General features: G+C 42.5%; 1 protein-coding gene across 3 annotated transcripts in view; it reads right to left on the reverse strand.

Annotated features, from left to right (window-relative positions):
- The window catches only part of plppr5b (phospholipid phosphatase related 5b), a 94,097-nt gene that overhangs the window by 20,479 nt on the left and 48,538 nt on the right, over nt 1-25,080 (reverse strand). For all 3 annotated transcript variants that reach the window (XM_068709601.1, XM_068709603.1, XM_068709602.1), the window contains one exon: nt 16,035-16,285. In XM_068709601.1, coding sequence (XP_068565702.1) covers nt 16,035-16,285 — 251 coding nt within the window. The remainder of the gene's footprint in view (nt 1-16,034; nt 16,286-25,080) is intronic.

The raw sequence follows: 25,080 nt of genomic DNA on the forward strand, positions 1-25,080 counted from the left end.
CATGGCTGAACAGACACATCAAACAACACTGCCTTTAGAAATTCAAACTTAAGAAGGAATTGTGGAGATGTCACAGTACAGTGCTGCACCGCCCACACTATCGGAGTTAAAATACCACGGCAACAAACAAACTGAAGCTGAGGACTAAAAAACAAGCTGGGGCTCACAGCTGGATAGAACTCCTCCAGACAAACACGGTCGACGCGGGCTCTGAGTGCCTCTGTAAGTCTATAAATGCCACATTGTATAATCAATACCTGACAATGGGCATGCATGGCGCAACCACCACTATCCACACTCAGGCCCACATGTTTCGGGGGAAGCCGACATTTGAAAGAGCGGACATGCTTAATGGAATTATGTGAAGTTAGAATTTTTTGCTTAGTAGCAGATAAACCGAAGCTTCACCTAGAAACTTTTAAACATGAATCAGCATCCGTCAACACTATTTAAGAGGTGACATATAATGCTGAATGCACTTCTTCATGGCTTTCCAGGATGGTGTGTCTGCAGACTCCCAAAACATGAGAAAAGAACATAATTTCTGTTTTTTTCCCTGCTCCATCAGATAATGTGTAGCAACGAGCTATTCAGATAGGATGTCAGATAGAACCTCACTGTCCTCCAGTGTAATGCCCTCGCTATAGCAAGCAAGCTACTTATTCTCGTGTTGGCTGTCTGTGACCCATCTTCAAACTTGGAGCATTAAGTTTTGTTATTTTTTTATCTTGTTTTAGTGTTTAGTTTGCAGGTTAGCATGTTGAAGTTAGCGTTAGCGTATCATTTTGTTCAGCATTGGAGGGTGCCGCTACGTAGAAACCCAAATTAAGAAGGCACATTATGTCTTCTTTAAAGGAGTATCAACATTAACATTTGGAGAAAAACATGTATTCATTGTATTTTTGAGAATAAGGCGGATGGATATTGTGATATCAGTCTCATGTACGGATTAAACACATCCGGTTGGTAGGTGTATTTTTGGACTTAAGACAGGACCAAGCTAGCCGTTTCTTTTTTTTTTTTAAGAAAACTTTATTTAATTTATAGCTAGCTGTTTACACAGTTTGTCATCAGGGCTTTCTGCCACAAGGAATTCATGCTTAACCAAACTCGGTTCTTTTGCTAAACTAAGAAAGTTTGTAGCCTGAACCTAAGGAGATTTCTGGCAGAGCGCCCTGAACACAAACGTCTCCCACAGCACTAATAAAGCAGCAAACAACTAGTTGCTACGTAAAGATGTAGTGCAGTAATGGGCTGAGAATGAGTCGCTCTCCCTCTGTGTGTGTCTTGTAATCCAAGCTTTTCTGTGATCTGTCGCTGGGACACCCGCTCTTACTTTTAGTGCATGTGAGTCTCTCTGTTGTCCCCTACTAGCTAGCTAATCACTGCCGCTCTCCACTGCTTTCATGAATTGGCTACAGCTGATAACGCCATCCCGACATCTGGAATGGTAAAATTCTACTCAGTATATATTTCTACTTATAGTATATTGTGTAAATGTCTAAGCACTTGTACTTTTGCTCTGAACTCAGTACACCGTCACCCTTTGTGTTAACATGTGCTCAAATGTATCTTGCTGTTGGAATTATTATATTCTTATCATATTTTATATTCTTAGAAGTAGAACTGTTTTGTAACTTGTTGTGAAACAGTCTATCATAAGCTTGCATCATGTAACTTGTGATCCATGCAGCAACTGACTGCCTGCACACACACACACACACACACACACACACACACACACACACACACACACACACACACACACACACACACACACACACACACACACACCCTCTTGTTCTTTGTGTTGGATAACAAGTACTTATTGTATATTCACATGTTCTATGCCTTAAGGATGAAACGTGCTGTTACACAGATAAAGCACTTCTTTTACTTCTTTAAATGCTTCTACAGACTCTTTGTGTGACTGTGCCTCTTCTTGCAAGAATAAATACTTTTAAAAGACAAGTTCTATTTGACGATATTCTATATTTCAGTTTAAAAAGACTCAACGGCGGGTGAAATCATTTTCCACCACAAATCATCGGCGTCGTGGACGCGCAACGCAAACCCTCCTACAATAGTAATTGTGATTTCTTCAATGAATGAACTTGTCTCTTCTGTGACTGCTGTGGCATTTTGAACGGCTCGAATGGGTTCCATCTGGAATCAAACCAGAAGCGTTGCAGGTCTACCTCTGATACTCCCTCTCTTTTTAATCTCTATGTTTGGGCTTGCTGGCTGAGTGGAAACCTGTGGGGGACATGAATACTTACAGTTTTTCTTGATTGCTTTGACCTGCTTAAAGAAACTGGGATCCACTCGGTTTTCATCGTCACTGTCTCAGCAGAGCACAAGACACCTCTTGCAAATGTGTTAACCCTTTCTCATTGGATTGACACATTTTCCCCACCCTTTTGCAGAACAGTTAACACGGATGTCATTCAAGCAGTCCAAACTCCATTGTTTTAGCTATGGTAACCAAAAAGAAACCATCTGTTCCTAACTATTAGAAACTACCTACATCAGTATGAAATCACTGAAGCACCTGTTTGACACTCCTTCACACAAATCTGCAATTAGCAATCAGTCTGCAGGCCTTAAAAGGTGCAGCGTCTGGGTTGTTCTTTGCCAACATGGATGGAAGAGGTCTAAGGCAGATGAGAGTGAGAGTAAGAGGTAGAGGGGTCCGAGGAAGAGGAGTCCGAGTGCGAGGTGGAGGTATAGTTGGAAGGGCTCAGGTTTCTGATGAAATTCGGGCAACTGTTATTGATCACGTTATCAATCATGGTCTTTCACTGAGAGAGGCTGGACAAAGAGTCCAACCTGTGCTAAACAGAAACACTGAAACAACAGCTCTATACAGTTCCATTTCAAAGGAACTCTGACGTTGTGAAGGAGGCCAGATGCCAATATGTGGAGGTAAGGAAACATTACTACAGTATACTGTAATGCCTTGTCATATCATGCAGTTAGAGTCAACTGGAGTCACTTTTCATTGTCATTTTGCCTTTTTTTACTTAGAGAATAATGGAGCTTGAAGCTGAGGGGCCACATCATGTCTTCATTTATGTTGATGAAGCCGGCTTCAATCTCTGTAAAGTAAGGAGACGTGGAAGGAACCTCATTGGGTACAGGGCCACTATCACAGTTCCAGGACAGAGGGGCGCCAACATAACCATGTGTGCTGCCATCTCCAATGATGGTGTCCTATGCCATATCCCCACTATTGGCCCATACAACACCGAGCGCCTCATAATATTCCTGAATGCACTTCATGACAGGCTGATCCCACCTGAGGAGAGAGGGCTGTTGAGGCCTGGCATGCCACTCTTCGTCATTATCTGGGACAATGTGGCGTTCCACCACTCTCGCCTTGTCAATGAGTGGTTTGCAGTACACCCTCGAATGATGATGCAGTTCCTTCCAGCATATTCCCCATTTTTGAATCCCATAGAGGAGTTCTTCAGTGCTTGGAGGTGGAAGGTTTATGATCACCGTCCCTATGAGCAGATGCCCTTGCTGAATGCAATGACTGCTGCTGCCCAAGAAATAGGTGCAGAGGAATGTCAAGGTTGGATAAGGCATGCAAGAAGATTTTTCCCTCGGTGCATTGCAAGAGAGGATATTGAATGTGATGTGGATGAGGCCATGTGGCCCCATCGTCAAGACAGAAGAGACTGAGTATCAATAGTGGCTATTTCTTATACTTTACTGTAATAGATTTTATTTTGGTTTACATGTATTTTGTGTAATATTTAAAGTATTTCAGTTTTCAGCCACAGTTTGAAAAAAAGAATCAATGGAATCAATAAAATTTGCATCAAAGCATTTCTGATTCTGGATCCAATTCTTTGCAAGAAGGCAAATTTGACAACAAATGGCACTGGCATGAAAGCTACGTACAGTAATTGGCTACAATGACAAGCAATGGTGCACTGATTCGCACTGAGTGCTGTATTTTGTATTTTGTTGTCCACTGTGTAATGGTTGATTGGAAGAGCTCATACACTTGTTTGCAAGTTGTGTTGTTTGAAGGCAAAATTTGCTTTTGTTGCATATTTTAAATGTTTTGGCACGGTTAGAGCCTTTTGCAAACAAAATGTGTCATTTCGACCATGAGTGCCACTGTTTCGGCCTGTGTGTTAACTGTTTTGAAAATGTGGAGTTTGAGTTGACTGCTGCATCAAAGCAATCAAGAAAAACTGTAAGAGGAAGCAGAGGCAGGTACTGTATCACAGACCAGCATCCCAGAGATTAATGTTCATATTGTATGATGAAGCACCTGATGTTTCAATTTGATGGTATTTCCTCAAATGTTTTTTTTTTTACACTAAAATATATATATTTTTTTTCATAAAAACAATTCAATGCACCTAGTGCGTCTTAAAGACAGGGTTTGTAATCTTTAAAAAAAACATTTGATGACATTTTTGTGCAAATTTTGATTACATCCCAGCGGGCTTATCACAGACCTGCGACTGTGATAAGCCCGCCCTATCCTGTCACAATGTGAGAATGTGAGAATGTAATGATTGGACGGGCTACCTGCCTGTCAACCTACCTACTACCTGTCTGTCTCATAGACTGTATATAAGAAGTCATTGTGACATCACCCACTGGTTTGTGGACCAACGGTATGAAGCCTCGATTTCGGCGAATTTGCTGTCGCCATGTTGTTTTATTTACCATATTTGGAATGCGAATTTGGGACTTCCTAGTGTGAGGAATTTAAGTTTAAAAGTATATTAGTATGATTTAAAGCACACCTAAAGAAAGTATAAAATATCACATGTTCACAAAATATTCACTTATGGAATGTAAAATAGGTTTACAGTATATTCACTTGTAGAGGATAGTATAAGTGTAACATATATTACTTACAAAAGTGTTAAACCACACAATCTTAATCAATTGAATGTATTAGACTAGAAGTATAGTAACTGAATGTTTAGAGTAGAGAGAGGGCAAGGAGAGGAAGGGCGAGGGTTTCAGAGTTTTTCATGACCATATATGGAGATGAGATGAGTCGGAGGTGAATCGGCGCCGAGGGAGACAGGACCGTGGTAAAGCGTGGGGGGTCGGATGGACGGAACTTTTACGAGGAGGAGGACCAGCGGACATTACCAGGATCATCACTTAGACCAATAGAGAGCATTGTCTGAGGCCAGGAGGAGACAATTGAATCTTAGCCAGTCACTGAAGCTGATACTAGATTTTGAAAGTAAACCACTGACTTTCGGGTATAAAAACATTGTTCGGAGTGAAACTATTTAGTTGTTGGCGATCTTCTTTACTGTAAACTGGCGTTAGTTGGCCGGTTGGGGGGGGAGAGTGTTTGAACTCGGTTTCGCGAATCCTTACTATCGGTAGTGTAATTCAGTTTGTTACTGTCTTTTAGCATCTGTGAATTATTAAATACTTTTTCATTGTAAGCCGGATCCAGCAGATGTTTTCCTGGCGTGACTTGGTTGCTCAAACAACAACGATAGAGCAAGAGGTCCGCGGCCTCCTGCGAGCAGAGGTCTCACTGCCCCACACTAGTTCAAATGAATCAGAAGGTAGTTCTGCAATGCAATTCATATTTACTGTCGACAATATATTTCACGATGCTGTGCTTTTCATTTCAGTGGCAAAATGGACTGGGCAGAACACACAGTTTTATAACCAATAGGAATGAGGGTTGTTGAAAAAAAATAAAAAAATGATTCATACATTGCAGCTAAAAATAACACAACGTTACAGTGTAGATTCAGGCCAAAATATTAGCATATGTAATAGGAAGTCTCTGCATGGCAGTTACATTGCCATTGAATGGGGTAATTACAGCCTCATTTCGATAAATCCTTGGGTGCAGCGGATGCTGGATGGCTGTGTTCGGCCCTGGCATTGCTGTAATGACCGAGACAATGAGAGTTTGAGGAGGAGTAAGCATCATCTCCTCAGAGCTGTGTGTGTGTGTGTGTGTGTGTGTGTGTGTGTGTGTGTGTGTGTGTGTGTGTGTGTGTGTGTGTGTGTTATTGTGCCACTTGTCCAAGTGTCTTTGTGCAAACTGCATGTAACGTCCTGAACACCGAGCTGTACACAGACAATGGCCTTCGCTAAATGACCTAGATAACTGAGGCAATCTGCTCTCCCCATCGCGCTCAGACTCACCGATGGTCCAAAGCCGTGCTTCAGTCGCTCATGGGCACTCAGGCAGGCGCAGGCTCTCTGACACGGAATAGTAAAAACGACCGTCAGCTAGAATCAAAACCTTTCACCTTTCTGGAAGCGATAAATCCACAGTGAGGGCAGGAATCTGCTGCTGCTCTGCTCTCTGTGGATTCTGCTGACCAAACTACACTTACTTTTGGGAAATTCTGAATAATTGATTTTTTTTGGCATTTATCTCCTTGTCAGTCTTATTTTTTTATGAACACATACAGTTGTGGTCAAAAGTTTACATACACTTATAAAGAACATAATGTCATGGCTCTCTTGAGTTTCCAGTTATTTCTACAACTCTGATTTTTCTCTGATAGAGTGATTGGAACAGATACTTCTTTGTCACAAAAAACATTCATGAAGTTTGGTTCTTTCATGACTTTATTATGGGTTAACAGAAAAAGTGATCAAATCTGCTGGGTCAAAAATATACATATAGCAGTGCTAATATTTGGTTACATGTCCCTTGGCCATTTTCACTTCAATTAGGCGCTTTTGGTAGCCATCCACAAGCTTCTGGCAAGCTTCTCGTTGAATCTTTGACCACTCCTCTTGACAGAATTGGTGCAGTTCAGTTAAATTTGATGGCTTTCTGACATGGACTTGTTTCTTCAGCATTGTCCACATGTTCTCAATGGGATTTTAAGTCAGGACTTTGGGAAGGCCATTCTAAAACCCTAATTCTAGCCTGATTTAGCCATTCCATTACCACTTTTGATGTGTGTTTGGGGTCATTGTCCTGTTGGAACACCCAACTGCGCCCAAGACCCAACCTTCGGGCTGATGATTTTAGGTTATCTTGAAGAATTTGAAGGTAATCCTCCTTCATTATCCCATTTACTCTCTGTAAAGCACCAGTTCCATTGGCAGCAAAACAGCCCCACAGCATAATACTACCACCACCGTGCTTGACGGTAGGCATGGTGTTCTTGGGGTTAAAGGCCTCACCTTTTCTCCTCCAAACATATTGCTGGGCATTGTGGCCAAACAGCTCGATTTTTGTTTCGTCTGACCACAGAACTTTCCTCCAGAAGGTCTTATCTTTGTCCATGTGATCAGCAGCAAACTTCAGTCGAGCCTTAGGGTGCCGCTTTGGGAGCCAGGGCTTCCTTCTTGCACGGCAGCCTCTCAGTCCATGGAGATGCAAAACACGCTTGACTGTGGACACTGACACCTGTGTTCCAGCAGCTTCTAATTCTTGGCAGATCTGCTTTTTGGTGGTTCTCGGTTGACTCTTCACCCTCCTGACCAATTTTCTCTCAGCAGCAGGTGATAGCTTGCGTTTTCTTCCTGATCGTGGCAGTGACAAAACAGTGCCATGCACTTTATACTTACAAACAATTGTTTGCACTGTTGCTCTTGGGACCTGCAGCTGCTTTGAAATGGCTCCAAGTGACTTTCCTGACTTGTTCAAGTCAATGATTCGCTTTTTCAGATCCATGCTGAGCTCCTTTGACTTTCCCATTGTAGCGTTTGTGGGCGTTTGTATCCAATGAGCCCTATTTAAATGGCCTCAGAGAAGTCACCAGCTGTAGTCACTCATAATCACTCACAAGAAGTTAAGAGGCCATGCTATGAAGCTCATTTCATTGACACAACTTTCTAAGTCACCAAAATTGCTAATTCATGTTGCTGTATGTATATTTTTGACCCAGCAGATTTTGGCACTTTTTCTGTTAACCCATAATAAAGTCATGAAAGAACCAAACTTCATGAATGTTTTTTGTGACAAAGAAGTATCTGTTCCAATCACTCTATCAGAGAAAAATCAGAGTTGTAGAAATAACTGGAAACTCAAGAGAGCCATGACATTATGTTCTTTACAAGTGTATGTAAACTTTTGACCACAACTGTACGTGTCAATATATACATGGAAGTACAAGCGAACACGGCGCATAACCAGGAAATAAGGAGAAACAATGTAGGGAAAAAAAGGTGCTGTGAGTATTTTTAACAACCTGGTCTATTCTTATATGATGTGGACCATCCATGAGGGCTCACAGGCCATCTAGCTTCTACCATTGAGGTCTGCTGGTCAAGTGAGTGGCAGCAGAGACGGTCTGCCTGTGGCATTAGGATCTTTTAAATTGTCTGAAGGTACCCTACTGTTAGAAAAGATATCACATCGCCGGTATGAATAGTTTAGCAGCCGAGTATTTCAAATCTTTGCATCTTTTATTTGTCACACCCTGGGTGTGTAAAGGCCTCAAAGGTCACCAGAAGTCAAACTGACTGTGCTTTAGTCTGTAAAATCACTGCGTTATACTTTTACCATGAGGCTTTTCGAGAGCATATAAGAGAGAATATAATTTCCTCTTTGTCTGTTTGGGTCTTTATTGGAATGTGCGCTTGTCTCACATCCTCAATAACAGCAGAGGCCACTGGTCCATATGTTTCTGAAGCTGAGGGCGATGCTGTGCCAGCTACCAGCAAGCTAACTCTTCTTTGTTAGAACAATCTGCATATCAATGTTTAACAAATGTTCTTCATGCATCCAGTGAAGTCAAAGTGATGTCATTGGTGGCAAAGAACAACTACATCTACATCATCTATATCTATAAGTATATATACAGTTGTGGTCAAAAGTTTACATACACTTATAAAGAACATAATGTCATGGCTCTCTTGAGTTTCCAGTTATTTCTACAACTCTGATTTTTCTCTGATAGAGTGATTGGAACAGATACTTCTTTGTTACAAAAAACATTCATGAAGTTTGGTTCTTTCATGACTTTATTATGGGTTAACAGAAAAAGTGACAAAATCTGCTGGGTCAAAAATATACATACAGCAGTGCTAATATTTGGTTACATGTCCCTTGGCCATTTTCACTTCAATTAGGCGCTTTTGGTAGCCATCCACAAGCTTCTGGCAAGCTTCTTGTTGAATCTTTGACCACTCCTCTTGACAGAATTGGTGCAGTTCAGTTAAATTTGATGGCTTTCTGACATGGACTTGTTTCTTCAGCATTGTCCACATGTTCTCAATGGGATTTAAGTCAGGACTTTGGGAAGGCCATTCTAAAACCCTAATTCTAGCCTGATTTAGCCATTCCATTACCACTTTTGATGTGTGTTTGGGGTCATTGTCCTGTTGGAACACCCAACTACGCCCAAGACCCAACCTTCGGGCTGATGATTTTAGGTTATCTTGAAGAATTTGAAGGTAATCCTCCTTCATTATCCCATTTACTCTCTGTAAAGCACCAGTTCCATTGGCAGCAAAACAGCCCCACAGCATAATACTACCACCACCGTGCTTGGCGGTAGGCATGGTGTTCTTGGGGTTAAAGGCCTCACCTTTTCTCCTCCAAACATATTGCTGGGCATTGTGGCCAAACAGCTCGATTTTTGTTTCATCTGACCACAGAACTTTCCTCCAGAAGGTCTTATCTTTGTCCATGTGATCAGCAGCAAACTTCAGTCGAGCCTTAGGGTGCCGCTTTTGGAGCAAGGGCTTCCTTCTTGCACGGCAGCCTCTCAGTCCATGGAGATGCAAAACACGCTTGACTGTGGACACTGACACCTGTGTTCCAGCAGCTTCTAATTCTTGGCAGATCTGCTTTTTGGTGGTTCTCGGTTGACTCTTCACCCTCCTGACCAATTTTCTCTCAGCAGCAGGTGATAGCTTGCGTTTTCTTCCTGATCGTGGCAGTGACAAAACAGTGCCATGCACTTTATACTTACAAACAATTGTTTGCACTGTTGCTCTTGGGACCTGCAGCTGCTTTGAAATGGCTCCAAGTGACTTTCCTGACTTGTTCAAGTCAATGATTCGCTTTTTCAGATCCATGCTGAGCTCCTTTGACTTTCCCATTGTAGCGTTTGTGGGCGTTTGTATCCAATGAGCCCTATTTAAATGGCCTCAGAGAAGTCACCAGTTGTAGTCACTCATAATCACTCACAAGAAGTTAAGAGGCCATGCTATGAAGCTCATTTCATTGACACAACTTTCTAAGTCACCAAAATTGCTAATTCATGTTGCTGTATGTATATTTTTGACCCAGCAGATTTTGTCACTTTTTCTGTTAACCCATAATAAAGTCATGAAAGAACCAAACTTCATGAATGTTTTTTGTGACAAAGAAGTATCTGTTCCAATCACTCTATCAGAGAAAAATCAGAGTTGTAGAAATAACTGGAAACTCAAGAGAGCCATGACATTATGTTCTTTACAAGTGTATGTAAACTTTTGACCACAACTGTACGTGTCAATATATACATGGAAGTACAAGCGAACACGGCGCATAACCAGGAAATAAGGAGAAACAATGTAGGGAAAAAAAGGTGCTGTGAGTATTTTTAACAACCTGGTCTATTCTTATATGATGTGGACCATCCATGAGGGCTCACAGGCCATCTAGCTTCTACCATTGAGGTCTGCTGGTCAAGTGAGTGGCAGCAGAGACGGTCTGCCTGTGGCATTAGGATCTTTTAAATTGTCTGAAGGTACCCTACTGTTAGAAAAGATATCACATCGCCGGTATGAATAGTTTAGCAGCCGAGTATTTCAAATCTTTGCATCTTTTATTTGTCACACCCTGGGTGTGTAAAGGCCTCAAAGGTCACCAGAAGTCAAACTGACTGTGCTTTAGTCTGTAAAATCACTGCGTTATACTTTTACCATGAGGCTTTTCGAGAGCATATAAGAGAGAATATAATTTCCTCTTTGTCTGTTTGGGTCTTTATTGGAATGTGCGCTTGTCTCACATCCTCAATAACAGCAGAGGCCACTGGTCCATATGTTTCTGAAGCTGAGGGCGATGCTGTGCCAGCTACCAGCAAGCTAACTCTTCTTTGTTAGAACAATCTGCATATCAATGTTTAACAAATGTTCTTCATGCATCCAGTGAAGTCAAAGTGATGTCATTGGTGGCAAAGAACAACTACATCTACATCATCTATATCTATAAGTATATATACAGTTGTGGTCAAAAGTTTACATACACTTATAAAGAACATAATGTCATGGCTCTCTTGAGTTTCCAGTTATTTCTACAACTCTGATTTTTCTCTGATAGAGTGATTGGAACAGATACTTCTTTGTTACAAAAAACATTCATGAAGTTTGGTTCTTTCATGACTTTATTATGGGTTAACAGAAAAAGTGACAAAATCTGCTGGGTCAAAAATATACATACAGCAGTGCTAATATTTGGTTACATGTCCCTTGGCCATTTTCACTTCAATTAGGCGCTTTTGGTAGCCATCCACAAGCTTCTGGCAAGCTTCTTGTTGAATCTTTGACCACTCCTCTTGACAGAATTGGTGCAGTTCAGTTAAATTTGATGGCTTTCTGACATGGACTTGTTTCTTCAGCATTGTCCACATGTTCTCAATGGGATTTAAGTCAGGACTTTGGGAAGGCCATTCTAAAACCCTAATTCTAGCCTGATTTAGCCATTCCATTACCACTTTTGATGTGTGTTTGGGGTCATTGTCCTGTTGGAACACCCAACTACGCCCAAGACCCAACCTTCGGGCTGATGATTTTAGGTTATCTTGAAGAATTTGAAGGTAATCCTCCTTCATTATCCCATTTACTCTCTGTAAAGCACCAGTTCCATTGGCAGCAAAACAGCCCCACAGCATAATACTACCACCACCGTGCTTGGCGGTAGGCATGGTGTTCTTGGGGTTAAAGGCCTCACCTTTTCTCCTCCAAACATATTGCTGGGCATTGTGGCCAAACAGCTCGATTTTTGTTTCATCTGACCACAGAACTTTCCTCCAGAAGGTCTTATCTTTGTCCATGTGATCAGCAGCAAACTTCAGTCGAGCCTTAGGGTGCCGCTTTTGGAGCAAGGGCTTCCTTCTTGCACGGCAGCCTCTCAGTCCATGGAGATGCAAAACACGCTTGACTGTGGACACTGACACCTGTGTTCCAGCAGCTTCTAATTCTTGGCAGATCTGCTTTTTGGTGGTTCTCGGTTGACTCTTCACCCTCCTGACCAATTTTCTCTCAGCAGCAGGTGATAGCTTGCGTTTTCTTCCTGATCGTGGCAGTGACAAAACAGTGCCATGCACTTTATACTTACAAACAATTGTTTGCACTGTTGCTCTTGGGACCTGCAGCTGCTTTGAAATGGCTCCAAGTGACTTTCCTGACTTGTTCAAGTCAATGATTCGCTTTTTCAGATCCATGCTGAGCTCCTTTGACTTTCCCATTGTAGCGTTTGTGGGCGTTTGTATCCAATGAGCCCTATTTAAATGGCCTCAGAGAAGTCACCAGTTGTAGTCACTCATAATCACTCACAAGAAGTTAAGAGGCCATGCTATGAAGCTCATTTCATTGACACAACTTTCTAAGTCACCAAAATTGCTAATTCATGTTGCTGTATGTATATTTTTGACCCAGCAGATTTTGTCACTTTTTCTGTTAACCCATAATAAAGTCATGAAAGAACCAAACTTCATGAATGTTTTTTGTGACAAAGAAGTATCTGTTCCAATCACTCTATCAGAGAAAAATCAGAGTTGTAGAAATAACTGGAAACTCAAGAGAGCCATGACATTATGTTCTTTACAAGTGTATGTAAACTTTTGACCACAACTGTATATATATATATATATATATATATATATACATACTTATATATATATATATATATATATATACTTATAGATATATATACTTGTATATATATATATATATATATATATATATATATAAGTATATATATATATACTTATATATATATATATATATATATATATATATATATATATATAAGTATATATATATATACTTATATATATATATATATATATATATATATATATATATAAGTATATATATATATACTTATATATATATATAAGTATATATATATATATATATATATAAGTATATATATATATATATATATATATATATAAGTATATATATATATATATATATATATATATATATATATATGATTGTGATACTTACCTATGTAGCTGTTATTTTACTCCTGCAACTGTAATACATGAATTTTACAGCAGTTCCTTTGATCCATCTTAAGCTAACATACACGTCATCAGATAGTGTCGATCACTGAAACATTTTGCATGACAATGGTTTACCTCGCCTCTACTCTAGTTGGCTAGTTCACGCCTGTCTACACTGCAACAACATGAGATTTGATCATAAAGAAGGGAAGACTACAAAATATGGCCATGTGTGTGTGTGTGTGTGTGTGTGTGTGTGTGTGTGTGTGTGTGTGTGTGTGTGTGTGTGTGTGTGTGTGTGTGTGTGTGTGTGTGTGTGTGTGTGTGTGTGTGTGTGTGTGTCTGCATTAGCGCGTCCAGTATGTGCGTGTGCTTGTTGGCATCGGCCTTCATGTGTGTGTTTCAAAGCCACGTCTTCAGTGAGCGGTTGGGTGAAGATGACCTATTTGGAGCTTCTTTCAAAGCTCCGCCTTCTGAGAGAGTTGTCACTGCAACTTGTTTTGATTTCACAGGAAGTGGGAGAATGTTATCTTAACTAACACAGGTTTTGTTTTTTTTTGTATTTCTGAATCATAATGGGTATCTTTCAAAAGTTATAAATCTAAAACCTATTTAATTGTTTATATTCAGTCTTTAGACGACGCTGCTTGCCTCTACTAACATATAAATACATGAGTATAGAACATCTGACATCTGATCCGTGCTCAAGTTTCAGTATTCTCAAATCTGATATCTGTTAGGGAGACCGTCACCCCCTCAAATGAATTCTGGGAAACGTCCAATCGAGTGAGAATTGAATCGGGGAGTTAACTGCGGTAATCTCATTAGACATCAGCGAGATTAGACACAACGTCACACACACTACGGTGGAGGAGAAGAGGGCAAACACTTGAACACTGACGTGGTTCAGAGGAGAGGAAGAACCTGGTGCACGAAACCTAACTCTGCAATAATAATCCTTCTAACAGGAGCTACTTGGCGTGCGGCTCAATCTCTATCCGCGTATAACGTGTGGACTATTTGGCCATGCCTCATAGAAGGAAACTCCAACGTCTAACTCCCAGAATGTTCTACTGTAGATCAAGGTTTGGTTTCTTCCTGTGAAAGACAAACAGTCACACATCCACTAACTTTTCAGCAGATTTTGACAGCAACACTGACTGAAAATGAAGTGAAAACTGAGTAGAAGCTGAGACTCCTGGGGTTCTGCCCCCTTTTTATGACTATATAACTGTATCTGAAGCTGGTGGGTCAACAGCTGAACCAGCTGCTTTAAAACTGATGGTGCAGCATTCTGTGTGCAAAATCAGTTTGGGCTGAATATTATTTGCATACATATAGCACTAACATTCTCAAACATACAAGAAAGAGTCATTTGGGAGAGAGAACTGGAATTGCAAAACACCCTCTTGATCTGATTTCCTGTATAATCTGCTTTGGCAGCCGTGCAATAACAAGAAAACTGAGTAACTTCAAGATAGGATTGTTTTACTCACCTCTCCAGACACTATCTGAATGACATTCAGCACCTATATGAACCTAAACACTCCTTCAATACTGAATACTTGCTCGTCTTCGCATAAATCCTTTAAAAAATCTTTTAAAAAATCTTTAAAAAAAAAATAAGTTTCAGTTTTTCTTTAGTTCTTCCTGAATGCCAGTGGCAATACAGAAGTGGGCATAGGCACCATTGCTTTGTGGACTGCAGATTTGTGGCCTGAGTTCTGTATTTTGGCCGTCGCCATCTTGTTTTTTTGCAACCAGAACTGACACAAATGGGTGGAGCTAAGTACAACCTGACGCTGAATAAGACTTTTTTTTTTATGCAACAAAAAGGTACAATGAACTTTCATGAAGTGAAAACACACTGCAAAAAGGTTCAAGTTTTTCTTTTTACGAAAACATGGACAGCATCCAAACTGGACAACGCTGTGGTAGAGACCTGTCAATCACAGTAAGCCCCGCCCTAAAGCATCCCCTGCTTTATGGTCTGTGTGACTCTAAATGGAGCATAATGTACTAAATGAACATCATGCTGTATTGAAGAAGACTTGAAACTAGAGATTGAGACCATAAACTCATGTTTACAATGTTTACTGAGGGAATAAATCAAGAGAGAAGTAGGAGTCGCCCCCTGATGGACATTAGAAAGAATGCACGTGCAAGTTACATGCAATTCCTTATTGGCTTCACTTTTCAGAGGTTGCCGCCTGAGCATGAGAAGGCATATCCATGTGGTTTACCACCACTGGCCGTCATCCAGGAATTCACAGAACCATAGCTACATTCGTGAATTATGTTAGCTTAGCTTCACACAAAATGCCCATCACCTTTCAGAGGCAATTGAAAGGAGCAGTTCCATATGTTTGCAAACAATTCTTAATTCTTTTTTCCAAAAGTTAAATGTTCAAATCAATATCACTCTCATATCTAAATATGAAGCTATACCCAGGAAGCAATCAACTTAGCTTCGCATAAAGACTGGAAGCAGGGGGAACAGTTAGCTTAGCTCTAGCTCTGTTTCGTTAGAGCCAGGACTTACATCATTCATAATGATGTTCAAAACATTTGACTACCTGCTTACAAGCTGTCAGATGATCAGAAATAGTCAAGACAAGTGTGTCCGTCCTAAACTGCTTATTTGGGGGTCAAACTGAAAGTGAGTGAAATATTTTATAATTCTCTCTTATTGTGCAGGGAAACTCTGTGGGCCCAACTACAGTGAGTACAGATGAAAGATGGGGCAGACAGTGGCTCTTCTAAACTGTTTACAATGGACAGCTGGAGTCATAATTTAACCGCCCCCCTTTGTTTGCTCTTCCACATCAGTTTGGCCAACCCGTCTGATCAGCTGACTCACATTCCCCAGATGTATGGAGAAGAATAACTCACAGCCAGGTAGAGTGCAGCGTAGACGCTGAGGGCGGCCTCCTTGGATGGGAAGGTCTTGCGGGCGCGCAGGATGTCGTCCTGGTTTCCGGTGCAGGCCTCCTGGTGGCTGATGTAGCGCAGGGCCTGCTGGCAGCCCAGCGCCGTGTAGTTGGGCTTACAGACCGTCAGGAAGTAGGGCGCCAGGTTTCCTGTCACTACCTGGCCCGCATTGACAAAGATGTCAACGGTGAAGAGGCCGAAGGTGTAGACCCCTGGGAAGAAAAGAAGATGTTAAGAGGGACGCATCCAGACGTTCACTAAAGCAATAATCACTACTGTACCCAACGTTTAGGCTTCTCTTCTCAAGCTAAACCGAGACAGTCAATTTCAGCGTCACTATCTCACTGTCTCCAACATCTTGATAGCTGTATCCAACAAAGACGGCCACAACCATAGCCTCAGAATGCTTAGTAGACACAACATACATGATAGAAATGAATTGAATCCCTTAAGCTTTTGTTTAAACCTACCCGAAATCAAATGACAAAACATTTACAAAAACCTTTATTTGTCAAAAGACTAAAGCTAAACCAATATTAAACTGATATTTTTATATGATGTCATATTAAGGTACTTTCAGACAGCAAGGGGGAACAGGTCACTTTAATGAAAGCAGAGGGAATGGTTAGATAAGCGACATCATAATTAACATCACTATTGGCTCCAGCCGGTTAATCAAACTTTGAAACTGATTTTGCTCCAAGGCCGTTTTTTGTTAATTGATCTGTTCTGTTTCCTGCAGATGTAAGCATGTTTAACTCAGATAGCAGTCAAATGAGCTCATAAAAAAACAGATGTGAAGCCTCTGTCCTCTCACCAGTCTCCTAAAAAATAAAAAGGCACATCGTGTTGAGACACTGGGAAAGTGCTTCATAAACCATATCAAGGACGGGACATAAATCACTCAAGCGGTTTGTCTTTGATTCCCTCCAACACCAGACGGAGCCTGTTCATCCCACAGCAGAGACCTGCTGGTCCTCACACCTGATGCCGCATAAGACAGGTACCAGGAACTCTATCCCTGCTCCTCACCCGTACCAAACACACACACACACACAGTCACTCAGGTGCCACCGTCCATTCTCCGTGCTCTGAACCAAATCAGCCAGGCTTTACGTCTCAGTGATTGAAGGGCTTTAACAGGAATAATTGCTTCCCTCCTACGAGAGCCCGGCCCTCTGTCACACTAAATTACCAAACGGGCGCTTAGTCAGACAACTCTATCGTACACACACACACACACACACACACACACACACACACACACACACACACACACACACACACACACACACACACACACACGGAGAGATGTGTTCACAACAAACACACACACACACATGCACATACACTTCCAGGCCGCATTATGTGCTGGGGCAACAATAGCAGCTTTTTCCAATCACTGTCAAGTGTTTGTGCTGCTGCAAACTAATTTAACCCGAGCTTTGATGCGCCTTTTAGCTGCGAGACACTAGTGAAAATGGGCGGTGAGGCGTCACGGCTGTGGAAGCAAGGCACGCCTTTTCATCTTCTCTCGCCCGAGTTCTTGTTTTTTTAATGCCTCCATCTTAAGTCGTCGCCTCCACTCGCTCGCCTCCCGTCAGCCACGGGGAGGAGCGGGGCTGAGGCTCCAGATGCTGACAGGTCCATTTTCCTAACAAGCATCAAAATGGTTTTGTCCAGGCGTTGTGTGACTCGCTCGCCGCATGGCGCGCAGTTCCTGCCGCTGTCCCACTTTCTGCAACACGAACGTGGGGCACTCCGCCCTCCCTCCATCCTGTCTGGCTTTGGGAGCGCAGAGAGGGACGACTGAATTTGCTTATTAGAGCATGAATCTAATGCAGTTTGTCTGCTTCAAACAACACCATGATCTGCTGCAGAGCCACGTTGTAGCCGTGTAGCCACGCACGCTTGTTGGATGTATTTCATCCTCCTGTCTTGGGGTGTGTGTGTGTGTGTGTGTGTGTGTGTGTGTGTGTGTGTGTTGGAGGGTGAGCAGGGTTGAAGCAATGCACCTCTTCTTTGATCTGGTGCCAACATCTCCACAGTGCTGCAGTGGGATGAACGGCCCAGTCAGTCAGGAAGTTATCACAGTATCTCAGACTCCTTGTGTGCTCTCTCACACACACACACACACACACACACACACACACACACACACACACACACACACACCTACCGACACACTCACACACACATGTTTCTTGGCAGAAAGCCGTGTTTCTTTGTTGTCTGTGTTTCTAATCCACAGTAATACCAGCTGCAGGTATTGAGGTACTGTCAGATTATACACATATTTCAATCGGTAGCTAACCTGTTCAAATCTATTCTGCTCAACTGCAATTGAAATCACACCAATCTAAGATCTCTCCAAGGATTTAGGCTCTTCTTTATTTACTGCTCTCTTTTAGAGGGCCACTATATATTTTTTTTTTTTTACAGCTGCACCATTGTCAGAGCAGCCATCTTACCCTTTACAATTCAGACTGCTGATGAGCCGCGCCACCGGGCCCCAGTGCAGCGATGGGCCTTCTGGTGTTGATGGGATTGAACACAGGAAGTTTACAAACTGCCAAGAGGAACGCCGCCCACTGGACGCACCAAGCATCGGTAGGATGCCTCAGTCACCGGGATCCTCCGACAATCGTCCACATACGAAGCGCACGAGCATTTCCTTTAACCCGCCTCCCGACCCATCGGTCCAGCCTCAGTCTCGGGTTCATTCACGAAAGAAAGCGTTGCTTTCACTCCTTGTTTGGTTCTGGTTGAATTGAACTCAGGTCCGTTTGGCCCCCGTTAGTATGGTTCCTTTTGGGCCGGCGGTTCAATCGGAAACCCTGGCGATCAACAGCCAAAGTGAGACCGACTGAAAACCTGGTTTTGTTTGTGGTGTGAAAGCAACCGAACCAACCACGTGATTTTATGATAAATCTGCGATCCTATCGATCTGCGTTGAAGACCATGTACTGTATGTGAGCACGTCAGCCCGGGTATTCTGATTAACGGCTCAAAAGCTGTTAAAACTGCTGCGCTTGTATCCGACTCTGTGTACTCTGTCAGTTCATTAAGTCCATTAAGAAGTGTGAGACAGCAATAAGCCTCATGCACATGTCGGCGCGCTGCCCGAGGGGCTTTCTCTACCATTATTAATCATAACGTGCATTTGATTTGCAGTCTAATAATACTAATAATGCGTATAATCAGTTATCAATTACAGAACATGAACATACACATCAGGTGGCAGCATGATTGATTGTAGATGTACACATTACACTCCTTACTTTTAGTGCTAGCAGTATCAGCTTTAAATAAATACAATCATATCGATTCATTACTTTTATCGAAACGCTCGGCTCTATCAAAATCCAAAGTCCACAAAACACATTTTAATGTGCAGCTCTAACACAGGAAGTGATGAATGTGTCTAGTTTGTTTGCAACAAAGTGAAGCAAGATCAGGACGAACACACGAGGAGGGAGAAACCGCCACGATCAAACTCGAGCTCGGAGTTTGAATGCAAAAGCACAGCAGTGAGCGTGCGGCGTGGAAGATTCCCGCTCTGACAGATAGTGATTAGAACATGTTCAAAGAGCGCTGACGGTGCGGAGCAACCTCGGGAGGCGGGTCAAACTCCACCAGAGGAACATTGGAGGGACGTTTCTGTGCCGAGTGGAATCACACGCTGCTCTTACCGAGTGTGACGGAGATGATGAAGCGTTAATGCTGAGAGGTGGAGGTGGAGGTCCCACTCTGTGGGACTGTCGGCCGTTGATTACGGAGGACAGCTCGGTGAACACGGGCTTCTGGTGATTCATATGTAAATCAAGAATTGAGATGGCGGTGGCAACAACATGGTCACCACAACTGCACTTTAAAATCCACCCACAAAATGAATGTGTGTTTTTTTCTTTTGGAGATACATGAATCTGATGTTTTCAGGTGGAGCAGTGGAGTTGGTCGCTACGTCATGCAAGCTCTGCTTGGTTGGGGTCCATGATGTAGTCAGTAACTCTCAGCAAAGGCTGTAAGAATTCACGGCTCTATGATTAATGATCAATCCATCTCAAATGACAAATGTCTGAGGGGCGAATTAACGGATCGCGGCGGCTGATAGCACCACGAACTGTGCATCCATTATCTGCCCCGTCTCAAGGTCCGGTTCTCCAAAGATATTACGCTGATGACGTTAGAGCTGAGTGCAATTTGCCCTTTTCTTGCATCTGATTGCATTGATCCATGTGGCAAAGTAGAAATACATCGGCTGTGAGTCGATTCTCCTCTCTTTTCTTTGTGCCCATGAACGCCTCTCTGCAGCAGAGCACACACACATGCGGGCGGGTGAAATAATGCATCATTAATGAGAAAATATGAATTACATTCTAAGAGACTTTTGAGGCATTTTATTGACTTCATTAGTGCGTCTTCCCATTGTGAGGGACTTACACATGAGGCACAGCAGCGTCACCTTATCGATTATTTAAATCTCGTAATATAAATGTGTTTTATCATGTATTTTCAAAGTTGACATGTCAGGAAGCTTTATTAAATTCATTTTCCATTCCAAAATAAATGAGTTTGACTACACAGTCCTTATGAATGTGCTTCATTTACCACCGACTCTCAGAGGACTAATGCTTTCACTGTGGCTGCGTGGGGCTATTAGCTCTGATTTGTGGACTGTTTTGAAAGGGTCATTTGCATTGAAGGGGGCCAATTTTGTACCAAATGTCAGCATATTACCTCATTTAAATAGTTGCAAATAACACAGGAGCATCGAGACGCTGATTGCTATGCAGAGCAGTAAGGGCTGCATTTCACCCTTTGCGGTTGCTTTGAGAATCGCATGGTTGCTTGTTGTCTCATTCGTGCAGGTTTAGTGGCAGCAAGAGCCACACAATCAGCCCCCGAGTGTTAATTTACACCATCGCTTTCCACACTGGTGTAGTTATCTAAATGCGTAGCTTCTGAAAGCTTGGGAATTACTTGTTTTGAAGATATATACAGAGGGGCCGATGTTCAAAATGAAAAGGCTTTATCAATACAATAGTACCGGTACCTTTTACAACTGTGTAAAATAACAGTGCTTTGTGTTCCCAAAGGAACAGCCTCACATCTGTTTAATATTTAGATTATGTTGACTCTTTTACATAACGCCACTGAAATAGGGGGCTGTGCATGAACTTCCTGAATCTAAAGTTCAACAAGCCTTGAAATGCATGAAGGTTAAAAAAAAAAACACAGAGTGTGAGGGAGCGCCACGACCCTCGGCTGTGTTCTAAATTTAATCTTCCCCAAACAGCGTGGCCCCTGTGAGTCATTATGCAAAGCAACGCCAGGCCCGGGCGAAAAGGGGAGTGAGCTGTGAGAGCTGAGAGATGGCCGGGCTCACACGACTGCCCTCCGACAGATGTAAACGCTGGCAACGAGCATGTGCAAGCATGCGGTACACGGTGCGCATGAATGCACACACACACACACACACACACACACACACACACACACACACACACACGGAAGCGAATACACGCAGCCCGGGCACGCACATGGAACGTGTCACATGTGAACACTGGCATACTCTGACATTAGCAAAGAGAGGCAAGATGAACACCAAAGAGAGGGTTCTGGGAGCAGCTGGGCTGAAAGAATTCTGCTCCTGCATGACAGCTGTAGGACACAGCAAAGCACTCTGGGTGGAAGAGTAACGGCTCTGTTACTAATGCTGATGCTGCTTTAGACTTCCACCTTAAATGACATCGCAGAAGGACATACTGTATATCTTCCTGCACTGCATGTATTTGACAGTTGCGGTTACTTTCCAGGTAAAGATCTTGAAATGAACTTTAAATCAGCTTATTAAATCAGTGGTTCCCAACCTACTTAGAGTCTAGTTCAGGGTCCTTATCACGTTTCGGATGTTTAGGAGTTGTTTGGAGTTCCACCAAATTTATATATAGTTTTATTTAAATTACAGATGCGTCGATACCGATATTGGATTGGTCTGATATTGACTCAAATAGCTAGATCTAGTATTGTGACAATGGGACGATCTGGTATGAGTTATTATTGTTAACATCATTGCACCTTTAAAATGAAATGCCAACCACACATTTCACTGGGTATGTGTGTAATAAATCATTGAATCTTAAATCTTGATTGCACATAGTAAGAAAGGCATCAAGTAATCACATCCATAGGTCAGGGTTAGGGTATGACTGAGTGAGTAAAATGAATGAAGTTCTCATGAAAGCAAACGAACAGAGGCCTCCTCTCAGCTTGAGATGGGCTGTGATGGGACACACTAAACACAGCTGGGGATTTCCCCCATCTGTCTCACCATCTGTGTGGACGGGATGTGTCATCTTCACTGTGAGTTTCTCACTAAACGCATCCGTGGCGAGTAGATATCTTCGTCCACTCTTCACCCTTGCGTTCCTTTGTTCCGGAAACACCCTTCAGCTATTTGTGCCAAATGTGTTGTTGAGGTCAGAAGGTTCCAAAGTAATAAAAAAAAAAAATGCATGAGGCTGTGTTCTGCTCTTTTTGTTGAATGTGAATGTTGGTAGCTTGGTAAAGTGTATTTGTAGGCTAACATTTGCTCATTCCCATTGCCTAGTTGTTGAGAGATTTCACTCCGTACACAGGATGTTCCACCTCATAGTAACATTGGCGGGCGACCAGGGCGACTGTGGCTCAGCGGAGACAAGGGTCGTCCTTCAATCAAAAAATCTGCAGTTTCATCTCCAGCTCCGCTAGTCCATATCGATGTGTCCTTGGGCAAGACACTTAATCCCAAATTGCTCCCAAAGGCTGTGCCATCAGTGTATGAAGACTAGCCGGAAGACTAGAAAGGCGCTGTACAAGTCCATTTACCATTGGTGTAGGTAACTCTCAGCAGCTGAGGAGGCCAAGCTTTCAAACACACATTTGGTAAACTGACATTCTTTTAGAAAGAGAGAGATTCACAGTTTTGTCCCAGGCGTGGAACAACATCCTTGACAAAGGCGGTGAAGTGTGCATTGTTGCACTTAAGTGCATGTCGACCAGGTCTGGCACAATGGCCGTAGGGTAAAACTCAAACGGCATAAATGGGAGACTACACATATGGCTTCAGACATACCTCCAAGTAAGAACCATCAGTTGTGCTCTCTAGTCAGTCTTCATCGCCATGCACCACCAATGCATCAATACCTCAGTTATCTATTCTTGGCCCATTAGTTTTCCCCATCTTCACAGATGATGTTGTAATAATGTGGGAACAAAATGTTTCTCTACGAGGATGATTCCACCATCTTCGCACCCATAACATCAAATGGGTCTGAGGCGGCAGCATGCCATTAAAAAAGAGCTGGAAAACATCCGAATTTGGGCTGAGGCCTGACAGATCATATTCTAGCAAATTTAAGTCAATGATCCTATCTAGAAAGAGCAATGCATCTTGCCCTGATCTCTTCTTTGGGATCACTAAGATCCAGCTCAGCGACCGGAGGGAAGTTCTAGGACTATGCATCGACAGAAAACTACGGTGGCCCAACCGTCCATCTAAAATCTGTGACAACACCTTGGAACCTTGCAGAAGTTGGCCTACAAGCTTGATCCTAGAGACAGAGCCAACATCTACAAAACCCAGGTCAGGAGTATTATGAAGTACTCCTGCCTTGCCTGGATGAATACCTCACAATCCACTCTCATGCAGATAGATACTATTTAGACAAAGGCACTAAAGATCATTGGTTTCATTGAGGACTATGCCCTAAAGGATTGTGCCAACACCAAGCTGAGTGATCGTGCAGCGCCTGTTCTTTTTAAAAATGCATACTCCCACCTATCCAGCAGACCCGAAAGCACTGCTACCCTCAAGGCTCCCAGGTGGAACCACCAGGTGGAACCACCAGGTGGTTACCACCGCAGGGCTAACGCTAAATGCCTTGACGGGAGCTATCTCCACTCTGCTGTAACACCATGGGACAGCCCTCCCCCTGCTGATGTCAGACACATCCCATCAAGTAGTGTTCATGCCTTCAAGAAGAGATTGAATAAACACCTCCTCAGCATGAGACTGCAAGCCTAAAGCAAAATGACTTCAAGCAGATACAAATCAGCTTCATATATTTCTGAGTAGCTGCAGATTTCTATGAATAGTATTCATGAAGCTTAAAGCAAAATAATGAAAAATGTGTAAAGTGTCGCACCATCAGCATCAGACACTGCCCCATTTACAGAGACTTTAAAAACAGGGGCGCCCCAAAGACTTCTTGTTGTCTCTTTCCTCATTCTCATGCTTCGTTTCCTGCTCGCCTGGAACTCAGCTGGATACCCGAGACCCGACAGAAGTGCTAGAGGCCGACCCCCAGCCAACCTTGAAACGAAGAAACAAATAAATCCAGTCGAAACAAAAGTGAGCGATAACCTCAGGCAAAGCCGTCGCTTTTGACAGATCGCAACTTGAGCAGTCCAAGGAGTGGTCCATGGAAGATTTTGATCAACCCCCTTCCCCCTCTCCTCCAACACAACTTTACCCCTGGCCATCTGAAACATCAGGCGAATCTGATGAATCTTGAAGCATAGAATAAGAGTAAGTAGGAATTTTAGGGTAGACCTAAGGTCTCCCATTGATATAGAAATATTTTGTTTTACTCACAACAACCTCTCAGCTGCTGAGTGGTGCATTAGTTCAATTTATGTTGAAGTCTTCATCTTCAAGGTGGCTAAACACTGTAATCATGGATTCATTCATCCTTGCATTCAGTCACTGGTATTTTCTTTTGTTAGTCGTATTGTGTGTAGATAATAGTTCATTAAACTATTCACTATTTGGCTATCATCTCCCTTCTCAAATGGTGGTGCGCGAGGTGAAGTTCCATTATGTTACACAGCATAAATACTGACTCTCCTTTATATTTTGTGCCGATTAACCTTTTGGACCTTTTGTGGTTATGCTACAATGTAGCGGTTTGATCAAATTGAAACCAAAAGGTTACACGAGTATCAAACCCCACAAAGGATAAAG

This window comes from Cebidichthys violaceus, unplaced genomic scaffold (genome assembly GCF_023349555.1).
Source record: "Cebidichthys violaceus isolate CVI_PGR_0920_01 unplaced genomic scaffold, fCebVio1.0.p SCAF_15, whole genome shotgun sequence".
Taxonomy (NCBI): Eukaryota; Metazoa; Chordata; class Actinopteri; order Perciformes; family Stichaeidae; genus Cebidichthys; species Cebidichthys violaceus.